This window comes from Ranitomeya variabilis, chromosome 4, assembly GCF_051348905.1.
Source record: "Ranitomeya variabilis isolate aRanVar5 chromosome 4, aRanVar5.hap1, whole genome shotgun sequence".
In the NCBI taxonomy this organism is placed as follows: domain Eukaryota; kingdom Metazoa; phylum Chordata; class Amphibia; order Anura; family Dendrobatidae; genus Ranitomeya; species Ranitomeya variabilis.
In genome coordinates, this window is record NC_135235.1 from 649,199,887 (window position 1) to 649,226,431 (window position 26,545).

The following is a 26,545-nucleotide window of genomic DNA, read 5'->3' on the forward strand; positions in this document are numbered from 1 at the left end:
AGAATGATGTCTAGCCTGTTTCCCCAACCATGCCTTTGTCTACTATTAACATACTTAAGGGCCAGGCTGCGTGCCTGAAGAAAAAGAAACGGTCTGCCTCTGAATAAGGGAACTGCCTCCTCAAAAGTGAGCATAGAAAAGCAATGGTTCAATAGATCTATCTATCTGGTTACTTTTTAAAAATAGGGGGTTGTCTAAAAAAGGTTGGAAGGGCGACACTCCACTCTTCAATTGACACATTCTCCTTCCTCTTCTCCATGATAAAATAGTTTACCATAATATCGGATGGTCTTTAATATCCTTAGGAAGATCCTCATTTTTCAAATGCACCAAGGCCATCAGTGAAACATGAGGATAAATTTGCCTCTCTAGATGAACATTAGCAAAGTGAGAGGACCCCGGAACCAGTTAATTACATACCAAAGGTTAGCTGCAATATTATATTTACTAATATCAGGAAAGTTAATACCCCCCTCATTCCTTGGTAACTGCAGTTTACATAGCCCAATACGTGATCGGCCTCTTAATTCCCCAAATAAACTGCCAGAAGGCTTTGTTCAATAGATTGATGTCAGAATGGGGTAATAATAATGGGAGTGTTTGAAATAAATGTAATAACTTCAGGAACACTATCATTTTGAGTAGGTGACACCTTCCCGAGATGACAAAGTAAAGTGTTTCCAAGAGTAAATTAGTGATGAGCGAGTATACTCTTTGCTCGGGTTTTCCCAAGCACGCTCGGGTGGTCTCCGAGTATATGTTAGTGCTCGGAGATTTAGTTTTTTGTTGATGCAGCTGCATGATTTACATCTGTTAGCCAGCCTGAGTACATGTGTGGGTTGCCTGGTTGCTAGGGAATCCCCACATCTATTCAAGCTGTCTAGCAGCCGTAAATCATGCAGCTGAGGTGACGAAAACTAAATCTCCACGCACTAACAAATACTTGGAGACCACCCGAGCAACGAGTATACTCGCTCATCACTATTAAGGAGGTTAGTTATTTTAAGAATAAGGGGTTTATAATTAAATCTATATAAAGCGTGGGGATCCGCTGGGAGCCGTATACCCAAATATCCAATAGATATCATCCTCCACTGGAAAGGAAAGGCGCCATCAGATATCCCACCCAATCTACATACTGCCAAAGCTTCTGACTTGTTATAATAGAGTTTAAACCCGGTAAGATCTCCAAAAATGTTTAATGTCGACACTATGACTGGGATAGCCTGGGTCGGGATGGCAGCAAATAGTAGAATATCATCAGCGAAAGCTAGTAATTTAGTCTCCACGTTCCCGGAGTGTATCCCTTGAAACTCTGATAAATTTTGAAGAGTTCTTAACAGGGGATCTAACACCGAATTAAATAGTAGTGGAGATAGCGGACATCCCTGTCTGGTAACTCATTAGATTTCAAGAGACAATTATAATGTATTGATTATAAAAAGCCTGGACGTGGGATCTCTATATATCAACCTGATTGCAGTGCAAAACCATGAGCCAAACCCCCTTATTTCTAGTAATTTATGTAGATAATTCCACTAAACCCTATCAAAAGCATTGTCTGCATCTAGAACAACAACTATGTTCTTTTTACAATTACTACGTTTACTACAAGATATTGTGCCTATCGCTGTTCTGATATTATAGGTTATTGACTTCCCGTGCACAAACCCCGTCTGGTGTGGTGAAATTAATTCAGGACGGATTTGCTGAACCGTGTTTGCTAATATTTTTGTGGGAAGCTTAAAGTCAGAATTAAGTAACGAAATTGGACACTAACCCTCTACCTGTATGTGATCCTTTCGAGGTTCCCAATAATACAGGCTTCGTTGAATCTATCTGGAATATACCCCTTCTCAATAATTCAATTAAACACCCCACACAAATGTGGACCCACCGAAGGACCCTAAATTTTATAATATTTGCCACTAAACCCATCTGGACCCTGTGCTTTATAACTCTTAATTGTAGAGATGGCCTGTAACATCTCTGTGGTAGTAATGGGCACATTAAGCAAACTTTTATTGTCCTCCGTAATAGTAGGAGACACCTCGCTCTGAATGAAACACGAGTCCCCAGTGGTCTCTACTCCCCCGGCTCCATACAGAGAGCTAAAAAATTGTCTAAACTCATCTATTATCTCTTCATTATCTGTTATAATTTTACCATCTTGTTTACATTATTTCATTAATTCTAGTCGCATTTCTATACGGTTTAGTGAGAGAGGCACGTAACTTCCCCGGCCTGTTCCCCCATTTAAAATATCTGCTGCACATAGAAAATTAGAGAATAAGGGCACTCACCATCCAACGCCTTTTTCAGTCCTTTATTGTGGCTTAAAAAATTGTTGTAGCAAGGTCTTACGGGAGAACGACAGGTGTCATGAGACGACGGACCGTTTCGCGCTTGTGCGCTTCTACAGGTCTGAAGTAAGACTGGAGGGGAGAGGACTCATAACAGCTGGAACGCCGCGATGCCTCCGCCCCTACCCCAGTATTAGAACCACCTGAGCTTACTACTGAATAAAAGAACAAACAGTAAAAACAATGATTTACAGACTCACAAACACTTCTCTACTTATAATGACTATAGTACATATGTATAATGCAATGAACTTCACAGAAACATAGACATGTCTGTCCTCTCGTTTAAACCTGTAGGGCCTGTGGCGTTAACTCTTAGTATCCATCTACCTTCTCTTTGAAGCAGCAATTTGTTGTGATCTCCTCCTCGTGGTGGGAGTATAACTCGTTCTAAACCGGCAAAACGCATGACTTCTGCGTTACCGTCATGATGGACACGCAGGTGATTTATCAGGCGGGGGACCCCTTTGCCTGTTCTAATCGAGTTGAAGTGTTCTCTAAATCTTACAAACAGGGGGCGGATAGTCTTGCCCACATAATAAAAACCACAAGGGCAAAACACTACATAGACTATGTGCGTTGTTCTACAAGATATAAAATCTCTGACTGTATGGTAAACCGGCCCTATATGTATTGTCTTGTCAACTAAATGGTAATCACAAAAATTACAGTGTCCACATTTGAAGTTTCCTCGTGGAATGCCTGCTTGTAACCAATTTTGATTTTGGGTGACTACTCTGTTTTGTACCAAAATGTCTTTTAAATTCTTGCTTCTACGGCAAGAGAACAAGGGCCCCCGACTGGTTAATTCTGTAAGAACAGGATCTCTTTCTAAGATATGCCAGCTTTTTCTGATGGCCGATCTAATGCAGTTATCCATGGGGCTGAATTTAAAGCTAAAAACAAACCTTTTATGTGCAGCATTGCTTTTTGTAACATTTATACTTTCATGTGCCTCCGCTCTTGTTTTTGCTTTATTTGATACAGACTGAGGATAATCTCGTGCTCTAAATCTATCATAGAGTTCTTTCGATTGCCTGATGTAACCTTCTTTTTTGCTATTTAGCCTCTTGACCCTTAAAAATTGACTAAAAGGAAGGGAATTTTTTGTGTAATGAGGATGTGCACTTTTATAATGTAGGAGGGAATTAGTTGAGGACGATTTTCTATAAACCTCGGTTTGTATAGAACCATCACTGATCCAAAGTTTTACATCTAGAAATTCTAAATTTAACCCTCCAAAAACGGAAGTAAATTTCATGTTCATAATATTAACTTGTTCTAGATAATTTACAAATCCCTGGAACTCCTCCTTTGACCCATCCCAAACAATAAAAATGTCATCCACAAATCTTAGAAATAATTTTATGTTGCCCAAAAACGGATTAGTATCCGCATACACATAACGATTTTCAAAGACCGCCAAAAAAAGGTTGGCTAGGGTACATGCAACGGGCGTACCCATTGCAGTCCCTTCTATTTGCCAAAACCAAGTAGAATCAAATTGAAAGGCGTTGTGTGTTAAAATGAATTTTAATCCATCACAGATGAAATTTACTGTTTTTATTTCCGTTGCAGTGTGAGACAAAATTTCACGAACTGCTTCCACTCCTAGTCTTTGTGGTATACGTGTGTAGAGGCTTTCGATGTCCGAGGTGGCAGAAAACACAGAGTCCGACAATCAACGCAAAAGGAAAACAGTCTCGTGGAAATGACAGCGATTACATCACTAACCTGCGCCGGCTGTCAGGAGATGAGTGGGTGCTCAGAGCTGCAGAGGAACCAGGAAGAAGGTGAGAATTTATTTGTTTTTGGGGGGCTGCCTTATACTACAGGGTCTGCCTATAGGGGTGCTGTCTTATACTAACAGGGTCTGTCAATGGGGTGCTGCTTTATACTACAGGGTCTGCCTATGGGGGTGCTGTCTTATACTATAGTGTCTGCCTGTGGGGTGCTGCCTTATACTACAGAATCTGCCTATGGGTGCTGCCTTGTGCTATAGAGTCTGCCTAAGGGTGCTGCCTTGTGCTATAGAGCCTGCCTATAGGGGTGCATTATACAATATAGAGTTTTCCTATGGGTGCTGCCTTGTGCTATAGAGTCTGCCTAGGGGGGTGCATTATACAATATAGAGTAGGTCAATGGGGAGTTCATTATACTATATGGAGGCTTATGGGGAGCGCATTACACTATATGGATGCTTATGGGAGTGCGTTATACTACATTTAGGATGATCTGTGTTATGACCCCAATGGCAAGGGGTCTCAGAGAAATATGCAAGTCTGCAAAACACAAAAATCCAGCTCATAGGGCAGTGGTAACTGGATTGACCATATAACTACTCCTAACGCCAACCCTAAAAGTAGCCGGGGAACATGCCTACGTTGATCGCTAGATGTCTCGCGCCAGCCGGAGGACTAACTAACCCTAGAAGGGAAAAACAAAGACCTCTCTTGCCTCCAGAGAAAGGACCCCAAAAGTAGGATACAAGCCCCCCACAAATAATAACGGTGAGGTAAGAGGAAATGACAAACGTAGAAATGAGCTAGGTTTTAGCAAAGAGAGGCCCAATAACTAATAGCAGAAGATAGAAAGGTAACTTATATGGTCAACAAAAACCCTATAAAAATCCACGCTGGAAATTCAAGAACCCCCGAACCGTCTAACGGCCCGGGGGGAGAACACCAGCCCCCCTAGAGCTTCCAGCAAGGTAAGAATACAAATTGAGTACAAGCTGGACAAAAATGCAAAAACAAACAGATAGCAAAAAGCAAAAAAGCAGACTTAGCTTAATCTAGCAGGAACCAGGATCAGTAGACAAGAGCACAACAGATTAGCTCTGATTACAACGATGCCAGGCATAGAACTGAAGGTCCAGGGAGCTTATATAGCAACGCCCCTGAACTAAGGGCCCAGGTGAGCATACAAGGAAGACAGACACTTCCAGAGTCAAATCACTAGTAACCACCAGAGGGAGCCAAAAAGCAAATTCACAACAGATCAGGTGCATTATACTATATAGAGGCTATCTAGGGGGGCATCATACAGTGTGAAAATTACTGTGAGGGGGACATCGTACAGTGTGGGGATTACAGTGTTGGAGCCATCAAACAGTTTGGGGGCTACTAAGGGGTCAGTATACTGTGTGTGTGGTACTATACATTGAGGAGGCATCATGTTATGTATAAGAGAGCATCATACTGTGTATAGGGGAGCTGTACAGGGGGAGACTCGGGACATTATTAAATGTAAAGTGAGCACTTATTGTTATAGGGGAACTCGGGTTACTGTAACTATCGAAGAGGCACACAGGGCATTATTACTTTCTATGGGGCACTGTTTTCTAGGGCACTTGCATCCGGCATTACTATATTAAAGAGGGTTGCTTTAGAATTTAGAAGGCACATAGTAACACACAGCAGGTGCAGTAATAGGGACACATACCGCAGCAGCGGCTCAGTATTGGAATATCGGCAGGATGAGGAGTTTGTGCAGGTTGGGAATAGATGGTGCTGGCTGGAATGTGAGAAGTGAAATGGGTCTTTGTTGTATTCTCTGCAGCTGAGTCCTGGGTGGAAGAAATTGTCATGTCGGTCTGGGCCAGATGGAAAAGACGGGAAAATGAACGATTCCATCAGAAAGAACGTCAGCGGTAAGTCATTATCTGTAACTGTGCTGTAATCTCTTATATGTTCTGTAGGAGTGGTATTAACCACTGACCATATGGCGGCAATATCCCTGTTGGTCTTTATATAGAGATTATATTCAGTAACAGCATGGTCATCTGCTGTGGTACTCCTCCACTATTAGGGAGCGTCACCCAGTTGTAATCAAGGTTACCTGGCTAGGAGCCCACTCAGAAGCTTCGCCCTTCCCTGAACCAAAACCCTAGCTACGCCTCTGATTGATAATCAACCCGGCTTGGACTGGCTCTGTTGGGCCCCTGTAGGAATGGGCAAAAAAAAGCTGGTATAAAGCATCTCATGGTTCTCATTAATATAATAGATGATTACCGTAATTACCAAACAGGATCAGACAGGCTGACCAAGTAACAGCTGATGCTCCCAGGCTGCTCCTGTGCAGGAGTGAATGTGACCCCTAACATGAGCAGTGTTTGGCACAGCCAGCTCCAGTTTATTTATTATATAGAAGCACAGGCAAATTTGTGAACCAGGGTCAGTGACCACGGGTGTACATAGAAAACATGGGGTCCCAGAGCAAAAGTCTATTTGGGCCCTTCCCCCAACAAGAAAAAAATAATAATCACCGGGGCCACAGAAGACCATATCCCAAAACTTTACAGGACTTACAAAGTAAATATGTACCTATATGTTCCCACACACTAAGATACCCTTTTCACTGTGCTCCACAAAGTATGATGCAAATGTGCCCCCCACCAAACACAATGTGACGATATTGGGTGTGGACGCATATGTAGCAGATGGTGCCAGCTTAGAAAACGGTGAATCCTTGCAGAGCACAGTGCGCTTGAGTTATTCAGTTACACAGAGTGATTGCAGACTTATCAGTTTAGGCCGGACAACCTCTTTTAATGGTGATTTTGTTAAGGTCCCAATAATCAATACAGGGATGTAGGAAACTATCTTCTTAGTCACGAAGAAGCTGGCACTAGTAGGAGAAGAGGACTTAAGGTTGAATTGGAGCGCCCCAGAGTCCTGGTCGTTGCAGTACTGTCGCTCCGCCACTAAGGGGAGTGATGGTACGTCTGATGGCACTAAAGGAGTTCACCTGACCAGGTATCACAGTCACACATAACACTTCAGACTCTGGCCACCAGGGGGAGCAAAGGATTCTATGTATTAGGCCACTCCTCACACTCTGGTAAAACTGGAGGTTGGATAGGAAGTTAGGGAGAAGCTGGCTGGGTTTTGCCCAGGTAACATCTAGTGAGAGGAGAGTGTTGCTTGGGAAGATTCAGGGGGGTTACAGTCAGGGGTTGGATCCTGGCAGAGGCCTTGCAAAAGGACAGATTGTTACGGAGCAGCACCTGCACTTCATTGCGGCGGCATCTTAAGAAAGGACACGAAGTGAAGTATATTGTGGAGAAGTGAGAAACGAGATCACAGCACAAAGGCGATAGAACCAGAAGGAGTCGTGCCCCGAGATCGGCAATATCCTTCTGAGGCGCATAGCCGGTGGCTGGAACGCCGAGGAAGTATTAGGCTCTACGCATTACTTCAAGCCAACGGCAGGGCAGTTAACTTTAGGTTGGCTGTCTCACCTTTTACACCTAATGAAGACAACGGAGGCAATTGTGGGAGAGGGGCGTCTCTGGGGTCCCAGAATAACTCCAGGCCTACCCCGTCATACATATCATCTGGGGGACGGAGAGAAAGAACATCAGAAACAGATACGACAGTTGTGAGGACTATCCCGTGGTGCTCAGCAGGGAAGTACTACAACACCCAGGTGCTAGTAGGTAGGCTACTGATTTCCACCTGCGAAGGAAACTCTGGATGTGCCTTCGGACCGGCCGGTCTCAGCCAGCCCTGTTAGCAGTGCTCTGGATTGCGGATGCCGAAGCCTTCAGTAAAGAGGTAAAGAGACTGCAACCCTGTGTCATTTACTGCGACCTACACCTGCACCTACATCTTTAATTGGGCACCCCTTAGCAGGGCCACGGACCGGGTCAGGCCACCGTGACATCCCCAGAACCGAGAGAAAGACCCGGTACCAAGTACCCCGCTGCCCTGCGTCTGGGGGCCGCTCTAGAATCCCTTGGCTAAGTTTTGTTGGATATATTCCAACACGGCACGGCAATGTAGTGGAGGAGTGCCTGACTGAAGATTGATGGAACAATCGGAAGGTGTATAGGGTGGCAAAATCTATTCCTTTTCACAAAAGATGTCTACTAAGTAATGATAATAGGTGGGCAGGGAAGAAATGTTCGACGGCATGGAAGGTGAGCCTTGAGCAAGACCTTGACAAAGCAGTTGATAACACAAAAAGGTCCCCACAGAAGCTTCTGGCCACTGGACCACTTTACAACCAGCATGTGTAAACGCAACCATGGAAGGACCAGAAGAACAGAGTTTACTAATTGATGGATGATATTAGCAGTGGAGCCAAAGTCTAAATAAGATTCCGTAGAGAGACATGTCTCTCCCCAGACCAGGGTGACCTCAGTCAAGAGTTTTTGAGAGCAATACTTCTCACCTAGGGTCATCTCTCCGGCGCACCCTAGGTGCTAGAGTTTTACGGCCTCATTGTGCACTGACTAACATAATGCCATTTGCGTCCACAGTACATGCATTTGTTCTCTCTATACCTTCGCTGTCTTTCATAAACAGAAAGTTTGGCCCTTTAAAATTGGCTCTATAACAGGAGGTGTGGCTTGCGGCAGCAAGGTGTACTGGAAAGTGGGTGCCTGCCTGAGTTATCTGCCACTAGAGGAAACTTGAGGTTGCTCCAGAGCTCACTCATGGAAATGGAGATCATTGCTAGTAGCCAGATGTATAAGAGCATCCAGGAAGGATGGAAGATCTCTGCCTGCCAATTTATCCTTGGTACGACTGGACAGACCCTGCCAGAAGGTCACCACCAGAGCCTCTTCATTCCAAGCCAACTCTGCAACCAGGGTATAGAAATGTAAAGCATAGTAAGCCAAGGTGTTGGTGCCATGTCTGTTATGATCTGGTGGCCTAGGAGCAGCATGAGACGTACTCTGGAGAAGGTGGTACCTGTACTGACCGCGGACCCTGAACTTAACACCGCAACTAGAAGTAGCCGTGGGATGTACCTGACACTCCCTAGACAGCTCGTCACAGCCGGAGGACTAAATACCCCTAGAGAAAGAAACGGAAAAACTATCTTGCCTCAGAGAAAATCCCCAATGGATAGACAGCCCCCCACAAATATTGACTGTGAGAGGAGAGGGAATTAACATACACAGACTGAAATCAGGATTTAGCAAAGGAGGCCATTCTAGCTAAACAGAAAGGATAGGACAGAATACTATGCTGTCAATATTTAAACACTAGAAAATATCCACCACAGAAAATACAAAATCTCCACATCTAACTAAAGATATAGAGGGTATATCTGCATCTCCAGAGATACCAGCTTGGATGAGCAAGTCCTTATACAGACCAAGCTGGACAAGACAAAACATAGAAATGCACTGAACTATAAGGCCCACAGCATGTGGACTGCAAAAACAAAGCCAGAACTTATCTTTGTTGAAATGAACAGCAAAGCAGGAGAGACCAGGCAGAGATGTGAATCCTCCAGGAACAATGGACAACTGGTACTGACTAAAGGGTCAAGCAAAACTAAATAGCCCAGTGGATTGCATTAAGTGAACACACCTGATGAAATGCTGCGATCGAAAACAGCAGCGCTACCACTTATAACCACCAGAGGGAGCCCAAGAGCAGAATTCACAACACATGTCTTAGAGTCAAAAGGGATGAGGCCACCGACGAGGTATGGCCTGGTACATTGAATACCGCTCGGAAGCTCCCTAAGACGGGTATCTCTGAACCCCATGCTCCCAAATGGGATTTAACGAAGCGTGTTCACACAGAAGAGACCATAAGTGCAATCTTGGTTTTGTCTCCTGGAAACAGATGGGTATGGAGCATGAAGTGGCAAAGTTGCAATGCTCCTTTGGGTCTCCATGGTAACAGGACAGAAACGAAAGATGGAGTTTAGCTGCTCCACCCGAAGGTGAAGCTTACAGATGTGCCTTTTCTGGGGTGGCTGGGGGCAGATGTTTTTAGCCAGGAGGGGTCCTATAACCATGGTCCCTCTCTAGGCTATTAATATCTGCCCTCAGTCACTGGCTTTCCCACTCTGGCAGAGAAAACTGCACGGGAGCCCACGCCAATTTTATTCTGGGATTTAACCCTTTAGTTTAATAGCTAGAGACCCCAAATTTTTCATAGAGACAATGGTTACATTAGTAAAGAGGAATATGTAATAAAAGAAGGGATATGAGATGGTTTACTGTATGTAAACCATGTCTCATATCCTGTCGGGTTTGTGAAGGAGATAGGAAAAGCCGGCAATTAAATTACCGGCTTTTCTGCTATCTAGCGCTGAATTAAATATATATATATATATGTCTCACTGACATGCCGGCTTTTCTAGAGAACACCGCTGCGTATTTCTCGTAAGTCACACGCATGGTCCGTGTGTAATCCGTAATTTTCTCGCCCCTATAGACTTTCATTGGCGGATTTTTTGCGCAGTACGCTGACAAACGCAACGTGCTGTGATTTTCTACGGCCATACAAGACTGTATAATACGGATCCGTAAAATACGGCAGATAGGAGCTGGGCCATAGAGAATCATGGTACCATATGCAATCCGTATTTTCTGCGCCTCTCATACGTCCGTAAAACACGCTAGTGTGACGCCGACCTTAGTAATGGAGAGGTGTTAATAAGACGCCCCCATTACTAACCCCATAGTCAAATGTAATAAATACACATACAGAGTAAAGTTAATTGAAAGAAACACAGTGTTTTATTTGAAATAAACACTCCCCACCCTCTTTTACCCATTTATTAATGTAAAAATACAAAATAATAAAACACCATATGCCTCACCTATCCATTGATAACCCCTATCTGATGGTGTTCCTGGAAAAGCTCCAGCTCTGCTACATCTGGGTGGTTTGTAGAGCGGTGGTTTGACGCGATCACTCAGCAAGCCAGCGAGAACACATTGGGACTACAGTAGTGATGAGCGAATATACTCATTACTCGAGATTTCTCGAGCACGCTTGGGGATCCTCCGAGTATTTTTTAGTGCTCGGAGATTTAGTTTTCATCGCCACAGCTGAATGATTTACATCTGTTAGCCAGCATAAGTACCTGTGGGGGTTGCCTGGTTGCTAGGGAATCCCCACATGTAATCAAGCTGGTTAACAGATGTAAATCATTTAGCTGTGGCAATGAAAACTAAATCTCCGAGCACTAAAAAATACTCAGACACCAGAGCGTGCTCGGGAAATCTCGTGTAACGAGTATATTCGCTCATCACTAATTGAGACATGAGAGTGAGAACGCCCCCCCCCGGCAGTGTTTAGTGCTGACGTAAGGTCACCGGATGTCAGATGGATGGTAGGTGAGGAAAACCACATTGTACTCGAATGACACTCGTCCTACTTTTCAGGAACAACATCGGACCTATTTATGCTGATGAGTGTGAGCTCTAAGGGGAAAACTCTGATATCATAGAAACAACAGCAACTAAAAATTGTCATTGTCAGAATTGAATTCATGAAGTCAAAATCATTAAGAAATGGCTCATTTCATGACTTATTATGTAGAACAGTGTGCTCAATTTCTCACAGTACACATCATACACACACGGCTCCACTAGGTACACAAATGGCACCACCCTGTACATGTCGTATACACGGCTCCGCTCCGCATAAGTTGTACCCACACACGGCTCCGCTCCGTACACCTCGTACACACGCGGCTCCGCTCCGTACACCTCGTACACACGCGGCTCCGCTCCGTACACCTCGTACACACTCGGCTCCGCTCCGTACACCTCGTACACACACGGCTCCGCTCCGTACACCTCGTACACACACGGCTCCGCTCCGTACACCTCGTACACACACGGCTCCGCTCCGTACACCTCGTACACACACGGCTGCTCTCCGTACACCTCGTACACACACAGCTCCGCTCCGTACACCTCGTACACACACGGCTCCGCTCCGTACACCTCGTACACACACGGCTCCGCTCCGTACACCTCGTACACACACGGCTGCTCTCCGTACACCTCGTACACACATCGCTCCGCTCCGTACACCTCGTACACACACGGCTCCGCTCCGTACACCTCGTACACACACGGCTCCGCTCTGTACACCTCGCACACACCGCTCTGCTACATCCACCCTGTAAACCCCTCCTGACCCCACACAGAAACTTCCCCTCATCCAGCACCATGACAACCAGCACAGCAGAGTCCTGCATACACTGAGGCCCCTGATCATGTGACCCCTGACTCCTCCCCTCTTGTGACCTCATCACAGGTCCTGTGCGCACAGAACAGCCATATATGTGGTGTGCGGCTCTGCAGGTGGAGGTAGGTGCTGGAGATTCCCCATTACTGGGCGGGGGCAGGGGGCAGTAACCCCTCCATTCCCGGAGATAGTGCCCCCTGCGCCCAGGTCTGCAATATGTAGATAGATATCTGCCAACTCCAAGAGCAGGGACAGATTGTGGTGAGTGCAGGAACAGGAAACAGCTGGGGCAGACTCATTATTAGACACACACCAGCTGAGTCTGGCTGTCCTCACTGACTATAATGAGCTCCACTAACATTTTGTCAAGTTTCTCATCATATGTCACATCTAAGTTCTTTTTCTGGTAAGTCCTCACCCAGGCCTTCTCCTCAGTGTTCCTCTCTGACCTCAGGCCATCTCCTCAGTGCTCCTCTCTGACCTTAGGCCATCTCAGTGCTCCTCTCTGACCTCAGGCCATCTCCTCAGTGTTCCTCTCTGACCTCACACCATCTCCTCAGCGTTCCTCTCTGACCTCAGGCCATCTCCTCAGCATTCTTCTCTACCCTTAGGCCTTCTCCTCAGTGCTCCTCTCTGATCTCAGGCCATCTCCTCGGTGCTCCTTTCTGACCTCAGGCCATCTCCTCAGTGTTCCTCTCTGACCTCACGCCATCTCCTCAGCGTTCCTCTCTGACCTCACACCATCTCCTCAGCGTTCCTCTCTGACCTCAGGCCATCTCCTCAGCATTCCTCTCTGACCTCAGGCCATCTCCTCAGCATTCTTCTCTACCCTTAGGCCTTCTCCTCAGTGCTCCTCTCTGATCTCAGGCCATCTCCTCGGTGCTCCTTTCTGACCTCAGGCCATCTCCTCAGTGTTCCTCTCTGACCTCACGCCATCTCCTCAGCGTTCCTCTCTGACCTCACGCCATCTCCTCAGTGTTCCTCTCTGACCTCCGGCCATCTCCTCAGCGTTCTTTTCTGCCCTGAGGCCATCTCCTCGGTGCTTCGTTTCATCACACAGGAAATTGGAAAAGATAGAATAGCTGTTAGATAGTGTAGTTAGAGAATGGCCGGGAGTTTTTAATACAGGTATATTAGAAAACAGCTTAGATTACGGCACTAAATATATGAGGATTTAGTATGAAATTTAGTTTGACTTCAGACCACCCCTCTAACTTTAATGATGTGCTCTGTCAGACATAATTTTCAGAGAAATATCTGTCTTTTTCAGGTAGGAACTGCCTTCATGTTATATTTCATGAGAAAATAAACCTCTACATGACATAGCTCCTCACTTGTTTTCCCTTATTACCTCTAGTAATTTTGCTATTACATGGGATCTTTATGACGTTACATCATCATCTTCTTCCCATTCAGGTCCCTAAAATATTGGATCCTTTCCGTGAAGATCTTCTATAAGAGAACTTTCCTGATTGACCCGTCAATGATGGATAGTGGCAGGAAAGACATGGCAAAGAGGCTGTTAAACCTCACCCTAGAGATCCTCTTCCAGCTTACTGGAGAGGTGAGAGATTCTGATGACATCACATTACATCATTCTTATCTATGGGAATAACAGATGGACAGAACTGGAGAGGTGAGGACTCTGGAAATGTCTGTAGTGAGATTTATTAATGTGTCTCTCCATAACCAGGATTATACAGTGGTGAAGAAGACCTCTAGTGAGCGCTGTCAGGCCCCTGTGTCTGAGGGATGGGGAAGACCCCTGAGCCCAATCACAGGGCCTTCACCTCACCCCCTGATACATGATGACATAAATGATCAGAAAATCCTAGAACTCACCAACAAGATGATTGAGCTGCTGACTGGAGAGGTGACACTGCTGGGAATGCTGGGACATTATACAGTAATGCTATGAAGGGATCTGGTTGATGACGTTATCATTGTATGTGTCAGGTTCCTATAAGGTGTCAGGATGTCGCCATCTATTTATCCACGGAGGAGTGGGAGTATTTAGAAGAACACAAGGATCTATACAAGGACATCATGAAGGAGGAGTGGGAGTATTTAGAAGGACACAAGGATCTGTACAAGGATGTAATTGTGGAGGTTCCCCAGCGCCTCACATCACCAGGTAATTGATATGAATAAATTCACTTCTTTAATAATAAGTGCTGAAGTAAATCTAGTTTTACAGAATTTTCAAACACCCAGGTTCTCTAAACCTCATTAACCCCTTCCCGCCGTGGCCCTTTTTCGTTTTTGCGGTTTCGTTTTTCACTCCCCTCCTTCCCAGAGCCATAACTTTTTTATTTTTCCGTCAATATGGCCATGTGAGGGCTTATTTTTTGCGGGACGAGTTGTACTTTTGAACGACACCATTGGTTTTACCATTTCTTGTACTAGAAAATGGGAACAAAATTCCAAGTGCGGTGAAATTGCAAAAAAAGTGCAGTCCCACACTTGTTTTTTGTTTGGCTTTTTTGCTAGCTTCACTAAATGCTAAAACTAACCAGTTATTATTATTCTCCATGGCATTACGAGTTCATAGACACCTAACATGACTAGGTTATTTTTTTATCTAAGTGGTGAAAAAAAATTCAAAATTTTGCTAAAAAAAAAAAAAAAAAAAAGCACCATTTTCCAATACCCGTAGCGTCTCCTTTTTTCGTGATCTGGGGTCCGGTGAGGGCTTATTTTTTCTGTGAGCAGCGACCAAAAAACCGTAATTCTGGCGTTTCGATTTTTTTTTTCTCTCTACGCCGTTTAGCGATCAGGTTAAAGCTTTTTTTTTATTGATAGATCGGGCGATTCTGAACGCGGCGATACCAAATATGTGTAGGTTTGATTTTTTTTCTTATTGTTTTATTTTGGATGGGACAAAAGTGGGGTGATTTAAACTTTTATATATATATATTTTTTTATTTTTTTTCATATTTTTAAAACCATTTTTTTTTTTTTTTACTTTTGCAAAGCTTCAATTGCCTCCATGGGAGGCTAGAAGCTGGCATATCCTGATCGGCTTTGCTACATAGCAGCGATCATCAGATCGCTGCTATGTAGCTGAAATGCAGGCTTGCTATGAGCGCCGACGACAGGGTGGCGCTCACAGCAGGCCGGCCTCAGTAACCATAGAGGTCTTAAGGACCTCTATTATGATTACCATTAATCATACTGTCAGCGTTTGACAGTGGCATTTAACAGGTTAATAGCGGCGGGTGAATTGCGATTTCACCCGCCGCTATTGCGTCCACATGTCAGCTGTACAAAACAGCTGACATGTCGTGACTTTGATGTGGGCTCACCGCCGGAGCCCACATCAAAGCAGGAGACCCGACATGCGCCGTACTAGTACGGGGGGGCATGTCGGGAAGGGGTTAAAGGGTTGATTGTGACTTGTAGGATCGCTATTTCCAACAGGGGGCGCCATAGAGTTCAAGTCCTATTTTTCTTTGAAAAGGCAATTTGAATATTAAATTTCCCAGAGGAGCATTGGACGGCAAATAAGCCTCCTTACCTTGACAAGCCAGAGCTGGTATGTCACCCTCCACAAGGAGAAACGATACCCCTTAGACCCCAGTCCAGAGCCTCTCACCTAGCCAAATCAGTTCTCATGCTTCGCACTGACGAGGGCCAACAGCCCGAAACACCGTGTCTGCGAATTGAGATACTGATTTGGCTTTTATCTTAAGTCATATTGCACGACTCGTTAAAGGGTTGATTGTGACTTGTAGGATCGCTACTTCCAATAGGTGGCGCTATAGAGTTCAAGTCCTCTTTGTCTTTGAAGAGGCAATTTGCGTAAACCTATATAATGAGTCTGTAAATATGTTTACATCATTTTGTGATGGCTATGATAATAATTGTATTTTTTTATTTCTATTGCGCCAACATATTCCACAGTATTTTACAATTCATAGGGGACTTGTACAGAAAATAAAGATATGACAGAGTAACACATAATTCTACACATACCAAGAGAAGTGAGGGCCCTACTCACAATCTTACAATCTATGAGGAAATAGATGAAATCACCAAAGGTGAATGGTAAAAAGTGTGGTTAAGTCATCAATTTAACAAACATTAATTTGAAGGGTATTCAAATAACGCTGCATGAACTGGTCACCAGCACAGAGTGCTACTAAGTGTATGGAGGGTGTATAAACAGATAATGCCAGATTCTGAGGAAAATGTAATAAGGACAAAGAGGAAATAGTTTGATACTGGTAATTAATCAAATTGTCTATAGTAGTTCACTCGAGAACTAGCGCAGCACAGGAGACGTTTTTGGAGAAAGCAGAAGGAGGTTCAGATTGTTAAGGTTGTTAGTCTTAGGTCATTAGTGAAATAGCAGAGTGAGGGTGGTAGACAGAGATGACGCAGAAGATGTTGGATGGCGCAAAACTGTGGCAAGCTTAGAGCGTTAGAATAATACGTTTATATTGTATTCAATAGCGGAAGGTCAACCAGTGTAAAGAGTGACACAGGGCGAAGGAATCATTGTAGCCTTTTCTTATTTACTGCATTATTCCCATGTCCTGTTGCCTATAAATATATACTGTACCTCTTCAGATTTTGTGTTATACTATGCCTGATGAGGAGACCTGAGTCATCTCGAAAACTGGTTATTTGTTACTGCAGTGCCCCAGAGTCCTGGTCATTGCAGTGATGTAATTCTTCCACCAGGGGGAGTGATATTACGTCTGATGGCAATAAAGGAGATCTTCCTACCAGGTATCACAAACCATACACTACACTTAATACTCCAGTCCACCAGGGGGACTCATGCTCCTATCTACTAGGGCACTCCTCACAGAAGGGTAAAACTGGTGGGCTGGATAGAAAGTTAGAAGAAGGCTTTGCCCAGGCAACACCTGTCAGGCAGACAGGGGGAAAGGAGGAACATCGGAGCTGCAGACAGCATCCTAAGAAAGGACACGAAGAGAACTGTGTTGTAGAGGGTGAGAAACGAAGTCATAGCACAAGGAGATAACACCAGAGGGAGTTCTGCCTTGTAATAGGCTGCCTCCTTCTGAGGCGCGAAGCCGGTGGCTGGAACACCGAGGGAGCAACCGTCTCCAAGCCTTGCTCCAGAGATCGGCAGGGCAGTCAATTCCAAGTTGGCTGCCCGACCTTAATACCTAGGAGACACGGTGGCAACTTGTGTGGGTCGGGGCGTCTCTAGGGTCCCTGTAAAAAAACCTCAGGCCATCAGTCATACGGGTTTGTCCTATCCATACCATCTGGGGGACAGAGAGGAAGAAATAACATCTAGAACATCTACAATAGTTGAGAGGACCTTACCGAGAAGCTCAGCAGGGAGGTACTACAACACACAGGCGCTAGAGGAAAGCTACTGATTTCCACCTGGAAAAGGGGACTCTGGATGTGCCTTCAGACCGGCTGGACTCTGCCTACCCTGTGGTCCGTACCCTGGACTGTGGATGCTGAAGCCTCCAGTAAAGGTAAAGAGACTGCAACCTTGTATCCTCGTTATTCACTGCGTCCTACATCATCCACCATCACCAGCTACACATTTTGGGAAGCCCTGGGGATACACTTCACCTGTGGGAAGGTGTACCATCTAGCGGTGGCGTCACGAACATTATACAAACTTTCCCTTTTATTGGACGTCCCTCAAAGGGCCACGGACCGGGTCGGGCCACCGTGACATCCCCTGAACCGAAGGACCCGGTACCGAGTACCCCATTGCCCTTGTGTGGGGGCGCTCCATTACTTTTTAATGGCTAACCACTGAGGACTCTCAAATATTAATATTTTTCAATCTACTGACTAACACGGTACAAAAATATATTTTTCTTGTGTTATGAGCAACAGTAAGAATTTTTGAACAGACAAAAGTAAGAAAATGTCAAATTCTAGAGATGTTTTTGAGATACAGGTGACATGAGCAAGTGAATGATCGGATATAGGTAGTAAAAGAAAGATCTGAGTCAAATGTAACCTCAAGTGATCGGGCATTCTGCTTGGAAATTGTGGTGAAACCAGACATGGAAATGGTAATATTGGTTTAGGTACAGTAGTAGAGGGGGAAAATACAAGGAGTTCTGTTTTTGACAAATTTAGCATTAGATAGAGGATAGACATACCATATATACTCGAGTATAAGCCAAGATTTTCAGACCAAATTTTTGGGCTGAAAGTGCCCCTCTCGGCTTATACTCGAGGCAGGGTAGGCGGGTGAGGGGGAGAGAGGTCTGAGGCATTCTTACCTGCTTCCGGCGCTCCCCCTGCCTGTCCCACGGTCTTCGGGTGCCGCAGCTCTTCCCCTGTTCAGCGGTCACGTGGGACCGCTCATTAAAGTCATGAATATGGACTCCACTCCCATAGGGGTCGAGCCGCATATTCATTTCTCTAATGAGTGGTAACGGTGACCGCTGAAAGAGGAAGAGGCTGCGGCACCCGAAGACCATCTGTCCGGGAGAAGGAGCCAGGGATGCCGGGAGCAGGTAAGTATTACATATTCACCTGTCCGCGTTCCAACCGCCGGGCGCCGCTCTGTCTTCCCGTCCTCTTGCACTGACTGTTCAGGTCAGAGGGCGCGTACTAGTACTAGTGTGCGCGCCGCCCTCTGCCTGAACAGTCACTGCGGAGAGACGCCGAGACGGGACGCTGAGGAGCAGCGGGCAGCAAGAGAGGTGAGTATGTCATTTTTTTTATTGCAGCAGCAGCAGCAGCATTATAGATGGGGCACAGCTTTCTATGGCACATCTATGGGGCAATAATGAACGGTGCAGAGCATTGTATATGGGGCACAGCTTTATAAGGAGCATCTATGGGGCAACAATGAACGGTGCAGAGCATTGTATATGGGGCACAGCTTTCTATGGCACATCTATGGGGCAACAATGAACGGTGCAGAGCATTGTATATGGGGCACAGCTTTCTATGGCACATCTATGGGGCAACAATGAACGGTGCAGAGCATTGTATATGGGGCACAGCTTTCTATGGCACATCTATGGGGCAACAATGAACGGTGCAGAGCATTGTATATGGGGCACAGCTTTCTATGGCACATCTATGGGGCAACAATGAATGGTGCAGAGCATTGTATATGGGGCACAGCTTTCTATGGCACATCTATGGGGCTATGATGAACGGTGCAGAGCATTCTATATGGGGCACAGCTTTCTATGGCACATCTACGGGACAATAATGAACGGTGCAGAGCATTCTATATGGGGCACAGCTTTCTATGGCACATCTATGGGGCAATAATGATTGGTGCAGAGCATTGTATATGGGGCACAGCTTTCTATGTCACATCTATGGGGCTATAATGAACAGTGCAGAGCATTCTATATGGCACAGCTATACATGGATCATCTATGGGGCAATAATCAACGGTATGGAGTATTATATATGGCACAGCTTTATATGGAGCATCTTATGGGGAAATAATGAACAGTATGGAGCATTATATGTGGCACAGTTTTATGTGGAGCATCTATGGGGCAATAATGAACAGTATGAAGCATTCTATATGGCACAGTTTTATGTAGAGCATCTGTGGGGCCATAATGAAATGTATGGAGCATTATATGTGGCACAGCTTTATATGGAGCATCTTATGGGGCAATAATGAACAGTATGCAGCATTATATGTGGCACAGTTTTATATGGAGCATCTATGGGGCCATAATGAAATGTATGGAGCATTATATGCGGCACAGCTTTCTATGGCACATCTATGGGGCAATAATGATTGGTGCAGAGCATTGTATATGGGGCACAGCTTTCTATGGCACATCTATGGGGCCATAATGAACGGTGCAGAGCATTCTATATGGCACAGCTATATATGGATCATCTATGGGGCAATAATCAACGGTATGGAGTATTATATATGGCACAGCTTTATATGGAGCATCTTATGGGGCAATAATGAACAGTATGAAGCATTATATGTGGCACAGTTTTATGTGGAGCATCTATGGGGCAGTAATGAACAGTATGAAGCATTCTATATAATTCTATATAATGCTCCATACATTTCATTATGGCCCCATAGATGCTCCATATAAAACTGTGCCATAATGAACAGTATGAAGCATTCTATATGGCACAGTGTTATATGGAGCATCTATGGGGCCATAATGAAATGTATGGAGCATTATATGTGGCACAGCTTTATATGGAGCATCTTATGGGGCAATAATGAACGGTATGGAGCATCTATTTTTATTTTTGAAATTCACCGGTAGCTGCTGCATTTCCTACCCTAGGCTTATACTCGAGTCAATAAGTTTTCCCATTTTTTTGTGGCAAAATTAGGGGGGTCAGCTTATACTCGGGTAATTAAAGTTAGAGACGACAGATAATCATTGATATTTTGTAGTAATGTTTGGGTGATGTAAAGAGAAGTGTATAATTTGGTATCATCAGCATCAGAGATGGTACTGAAAAGCGAATTTGCTAATGGTCCGTCCAATAAGGAGATTAAAGATATGTCTGTAGTTAGCAGTGCAGGTCTGGCCAAGGGATGTTTCTTGTAACTAATGTATGTATGCTGATGTGTTTCAAGGAGGGAAAGATAACGGATGAAACAGAGAGGTTACATATTTTAGTTAAGTTTATGGTGACAGCCGGCGAGAGGGATTGAAGGAAGTGAGAGGGAATAGGGTCAGTGGTGCAGGTAGAAGGGTGAGAAGAAGTGAGAAGCCTGATAACTTTGTCGGTTCACAGCAGATCACCGTAATAATTTCTCAGCGTGATCTGCTGTGAAGTCACTGAGCTTGAACTGCGGTGACCTCATGACTGACTTTTTCCCACAGTGCTGATGTCACTGCAGTTCAGCCTGACTGGGAACGCAGCCTAAGGCTACTTTCACACTAGCGTCGGGGACCTCGGCCCGTCGCCGTGCGTCGGGCCGAGGTCCCCGACTCTAGCATTGTCCCCGCCGCACAACTGGGGCAGCGGATGCACTTTTCCCACGCATCCGCTGCCCCATTGTGATGTGCGGGGAAGTGCGGGGAGGTGGGGGCGGAGTTCCGGCCGCGCATGCGCGGTCGGAAAAAGCGGACCGTCGGGAGCAAAAAACGTTACATGTAACGTTTTTTTTTCTCCCGACGGTCCGCTACCACACGCCCAAGCGTCGCAAAACGGACGCAACGTTTGGCAATGCGTCGCAAATGCGTCGCTAATGTTAGTCTATGACGAAAAAACTTATCCAGCAAGAACTTTTGCTGGATGCGTATTTTCGGCAAAACGACGCATTTGCGACGTATTGCAGTTAACGCTAGTGTGAAAGTAGCCTAACTGACTGGAGGTAACCACGATGATGTCACTGCTGGTCAATTATGCTGCACTCGTAGCAGCTCATTCACCAGTAGTTCTCAGCCTGGACGGTCGAATCTTGGCACCGTCCAGGTTGAAAACTATATATCCCCCAGACACGGATTATAGCATGGGACAGAAAGATTTTTTATTATTTATTTATAGTAGTGTTCCCCAACTCCAGTCCTCAAGGCCCACCAACAGGTCGTGTTTTAAGGATTTCTTTAGTAATGCCAAGGTGATAATTGCATCACATGTGCAATACAAAGGAAATCATGAAAACATGATCTCTTGGTTGGCCTTAAGAACTGGAGTTGGGGAACACTGATTTATAGCACAGGCAGCCACTCCTGATGTCACTTTTATTAGAGGCAACAGGTGTAGGCTGATGAGATTAATAGTCCCATCAGCTGCCATCTGCTGTTATTGTTATCACTTGAATATAACTCTCATCATTCTCCTGTGATCACCGTCAGAGCAGGGAAGAATGATGAGAGCAGTCTCCAGCGCCTGGGAACAGCGCTTACTGTAACGCTTCTTCCTTGGGGCCGTACATGTGGTACTGATGAGGCACATGGTTGCCACATATGTGCTCCAAGTATTACACTCACGGACACTGTCATCTCCTGTACAGTTTTTTTCCAGTACCAGAGATATCAGGACGTGTGAAACCGGCTTAACATGTATGAAACGTTTTTTGGTTTTGTAAGGGTACGTTCCCACGGGTTGGACGACGCATACATCCGCAGCATCCAGATGTTACAGCATAGTGGATGGGATTACGAAATCCCATCTCCACTATGCGGCCAGAGACGCCTGCGGATCACCCGCGGAGATGGACATGCGGTGGCGTCTTTCCAGACTTCAGCATGTCAATTTATCTTGGGTACATGCGAGACTCCACAAGATAAATGTCACCCATATAGTGTAATGGCTTAGGTGATTCCGCACGGTTCAATGAACACATGCGGAATCACCTGCGTTCAAAAGCCGGCAGTGCTTTGGACTTTTGGACATGCGCTGCATCCAAAGCACTGCCGATTCCTGACAGTGTGCACATACCCTAAATGTTATTTCTTGCTGATGAATGGAAAAAAAACTATTGTCATATGGATGGCAAACTTAAGACGATAGAGATGAAAGTCTGTTTTTTACCCTTCGCCACGACAGCACCCACTGGAGAGATAGGGATTCGCCCCAAGGAACAGGAAATCTACAGAAGAATAAAAGGGGCGGTCCGCCTCTCCTCCTCAGTTTACGTTCCCTGTTCCCAGAGGACAGGTTTCTCTGGATTCTCAGAAGACCATACCTGGGCCAGGGGCATCCGCCTGTGCGGTCTCTGCAGGAACGGCAGGGGATGCGGTCCAGATGCAGCGTCGGGGGAGTTTCCATTAGACGGCTCCCCCCCTCGTCTGACCGGCACAGTGAGGGCTGGATACGGGAGAGGCCACCCGGTCTCACTGAGGAGCGATGCGGTGAGGTGCGGGCTAAAAAGAGCCGGGACGTCGGACGGCATATGAGGGTCCGGGGGCGGCCGCACGGTCGCCAGAAGCAGCAGCTGCCGGGGTCTGAGGTGAGACGCGGCCGCACATGTGCAGACCGGCGAAAAGCTCCATTACCTGCCCGGAAGTGATATTAGCACTTCCGGGGCATACAGCACAGCGGTGGGGGAAAGCGCGGTTTCGCATATACGCAGTACACCGCTAGAAAAAAAAAAAAAACCCGGATCTTCTGCTTAAAAAGGAGGATGGTTGCAGGTGCACGGGCGATGCAACATGTCATCCCCAGGCAAGATGGTGGACCCAGCAGGAGGTCCTCGGACGTCAGCCGTAAGAGTGATTCAAGGTCCAGAACGGCGCTTCGGCCACCTGATCCGGTACCATACAGCTTCACTGGGTGAGTGTAAAAACCATCTACCTATTAAGCTGACACTCTTTTCCACAACATTTTTCCCCCAGGCCAAAAAGAAACAAAAATCCAAACATAAACAGTATGCGTTGTGTGATCAACCTCTCCCAGACTCCTACCCTAAAAAACCATGAAACCATGCAGGATCCATCTATGTCCGTTTCGGATATACGGGCCATAATCAGGGAAGAGTTACAAGCATCACCCAAGCCAACGTACCCCTTAAGAAAACTAGGAGGGAAAAAATAGCGTCCAGCTCTGAGTCCGATAATGATCATGCAATTACCTCGGACTCCTCACACGCATCATTCTCATCTTCATTACCATCAGATATTGAAGGTCGGTCTTGTGTTCCCCTTGATGGGATAGACAACCGAGTAAAATCAATTAGAAACACAATAGGTTGTGAAGATAAAAAAGATGACCAGACGGCGCAAGATATCATGTTTGCAGGGTTAGCGGAGAGGAAAAGGAGAGCTTTCCCAGTAATCCCTGCGCTTAAAGCATTGATAAAGAGAGAATGGAAAAAACAGGACCAGAGAGGTTTTCTCCCGTCAGCCTCCAAAAGGAAGTACCCCTTTAGTGATGATGAGCTTATGTCATGGACTAAGATCCCTAAAGTGGACGCAGCGGTCGCCTCCACTTCAAAACAATCAGCTTTACTAGTTGAGGATGCAGGCCTACTCTCTGATCCCCTAGATCGGAAAGCGGAATCGTCATTAAAAAGATCATGGGAAGCTTCCACAGGCATATTTATGCCAGCAATTGCCAGCACATGTACTGCTAGATCCATGCTCGTGTGGATTGATCAATTAGATCAACAGATTGAACAAAGAGTCTCTAGACAGAAATTGCGGGATGCTATACCATTGATTAGAGGGGCAGCAGCCTTCATAGCCGATGCATCAGCTGACTCTCTACGCCTTGCAGCAAGATCAGCAGGTCTAGTAAATAATGCCATACGAGCCTTGTGGATGAAGAGTTGGAAGGGGGCTACGCAGTCGAAGACCAAAATCTGTGCTATCCCCTGTGAGGGTGAGTTTCTCTTTGGGAAAGCTTTGGATGATATCCTTAAAAAAGGAAAAGTAAGGAAAAAAGCCTTCCCTGACCCCTCAATTCCTTTCTATAGGAGACCATTCGGGAAAAGGAGACAAAATGAAAGATCAACGCGGTGGACCACAAAAGAAGAAAAACAAAGGGGTACTATGTTTAAAGGACCCCCCTTCCGCAGAGACAATAAATATTAGAACACCAGTCACCCCAGTAGGTGGTAGACTAAAATTATTCCTCCCTAAATGGGAAAAAATAACATCAAATCCGTGGATTCTAAATATCATTAAGGAAGGACTTAAGATAGAATTCCTCCAAATTCCCAACGATTCATTCATCATAACAACCCTTAGCTCACCGATACAACAAAGGGCCCTTGAGCTTGAGATACAGAGCCTGATAGATAAAAATGTTTTAGTAAAAGTACCAAAGGGACAAGAGGGTAGGGGGTTCTACTCTACATTATTTCTAATCCCAAAGCCCGACGGTTCATTCAGAACAATTATAAATCTTAAAAAATTCAATACATTTATTAAAAATTATAAATTCAAAATGGAATCCATTAGATCCGCCATTAAGTTACTTTATCCAAACTGTAAAATGGGGGGCATTGATTTATAAGATGCTTACTACCATCTCCCTATCCATAACAGATATCAAAGGTACTTCAGAGTCGCAGTAATCCTAGAAGGGGAGGCTCATCATTTCCAGTACACGGCCATGCCCTTTGGCCTCTCCACAGAACCAACAATCTTCACCAAGGGGCGTGGCCTAGCAGCATGTGAGGAGGACGTGTGCTTGCAGAGCTCCCACATGTCCTAGTGAATTACTGCTGCTAAATCCCCACAGCACAGCCAGTAATTATCTGTGGAGAGGGACTGGTGGAGGTCGTCGGGCCATCGAGGGAGCATTCCAGGCGTGCAACATGCTGAAAAAAGGTCAAAGGAGGATTACAGGAGAGATTGCCTCTGGTTCCCAAGATGGCGCTGCCGCTTCAGCACGTGCTCTGGCAGATGCAGAGACTGATAGTGCAGCCAGAAACAGAGAAGTAGCGGCTCGTCTGCAGCGATTTGCCCGAGTGGAGGAATTGGAGAAGGAATCTCCCCAAGCAGCTGGAAAAGATCCGGACACAGGAGGAGAAGGTACAGAGCGGGGGAGGAGGAGACTGAAAGTGCTGGAGGGCAGAGGAACCAGGAGGCTCTGGCTAGCTGGGGAGAGCTGGTGGAACAAAATAAGAAGCAGCTTACAGCGCTGAAGCTGCAGATTCCTGCTGAGCCCACTATAAAGGACGTGCTGGTGGCTGTTATGCAGTGTGGATCAGCCATTACTAATGTGCTCAATCAGTTGGGCTTTTTACAGGAATCAATGCAAAATGTAAAACATGATCTCCACACAATTAAGGACAGAACTGGGCAATTGGAAAAAAGAGTTGGTTTGGTTGAAAATACAGTTTCTGCGTCCGCGCAGCACAATAAGGAGATCACGAAAGATATTGCTGCGATTTGGAACAAAATGGATGATTTGGAGAACAGGTCCAGGCGCAATAATGTTCGCATTGTCAGTGTGCCAGAACGATGCGAGGGCAAAAATCCTACTACTTTTATTGAGGCCTGATAAAGGAGAAAGTTGGACCGGCCACTCTGACTCACTTGTACGCGGTGGAGCGCGCTCATAGGATTCCGGCCCGTCCCCCTCCCCCGGCCATCCACCAAGACCTATTTTGGCCAAAATACTTCACTACAGAGACAGAGACAACATTCTTCGGTTTTCAAGAGATCACCCTGAACTAACTATTGATGGTTCTAGAGTTTCTTTTTATCCGAATTTTTCGCCGACAGTGCAGAAAATGAGAGCAAAATTTGTTGATATTAAAAAACGGCTGAGGGCTCTTGGCCTGAAATACTCAATGATGTTCCCGGCTAAAATGCGGGTCGAGGCTGGGAATAAATCTCATTTTCTCTAGTAGCC

At 45.6% G+C, this 26,545-nt stretch overlaps 1 protein-coding gene across 1 annotated transcript in view; it reads left to right on the plus strand.

The window, feature by feature from the left end:
- Positions 1–12,630: 12,630 nt before the first annotated feature.
- Positions 12,631–26,545, plus strand: part of LOC143766161 (uncharacterized) — a 43,004-nt gene continuing 29,089 nt past the window's right edge. The window contains exons 1-4 of the mRNA XM_077253625.1: positions 12,631–12,725; positions 13,736–13,883; positions 14,013–14,192; positions 14,276–14,453. Of these exons, the coding sequence (XP_077109740.1) occupies positions 12,664–12,725; positions 13,736–13,883; positions 14,013–14,192; positions 14,276–14,453 (568 nt within the window). The 5' untranslated portion in view covers positions 12,631–12,663. The remainder of the gene's footprint in view (positions 12,726–13,735; positions 13,884–14,012; positions 14,193–14,275; positions 14,454–26,545) is intronic.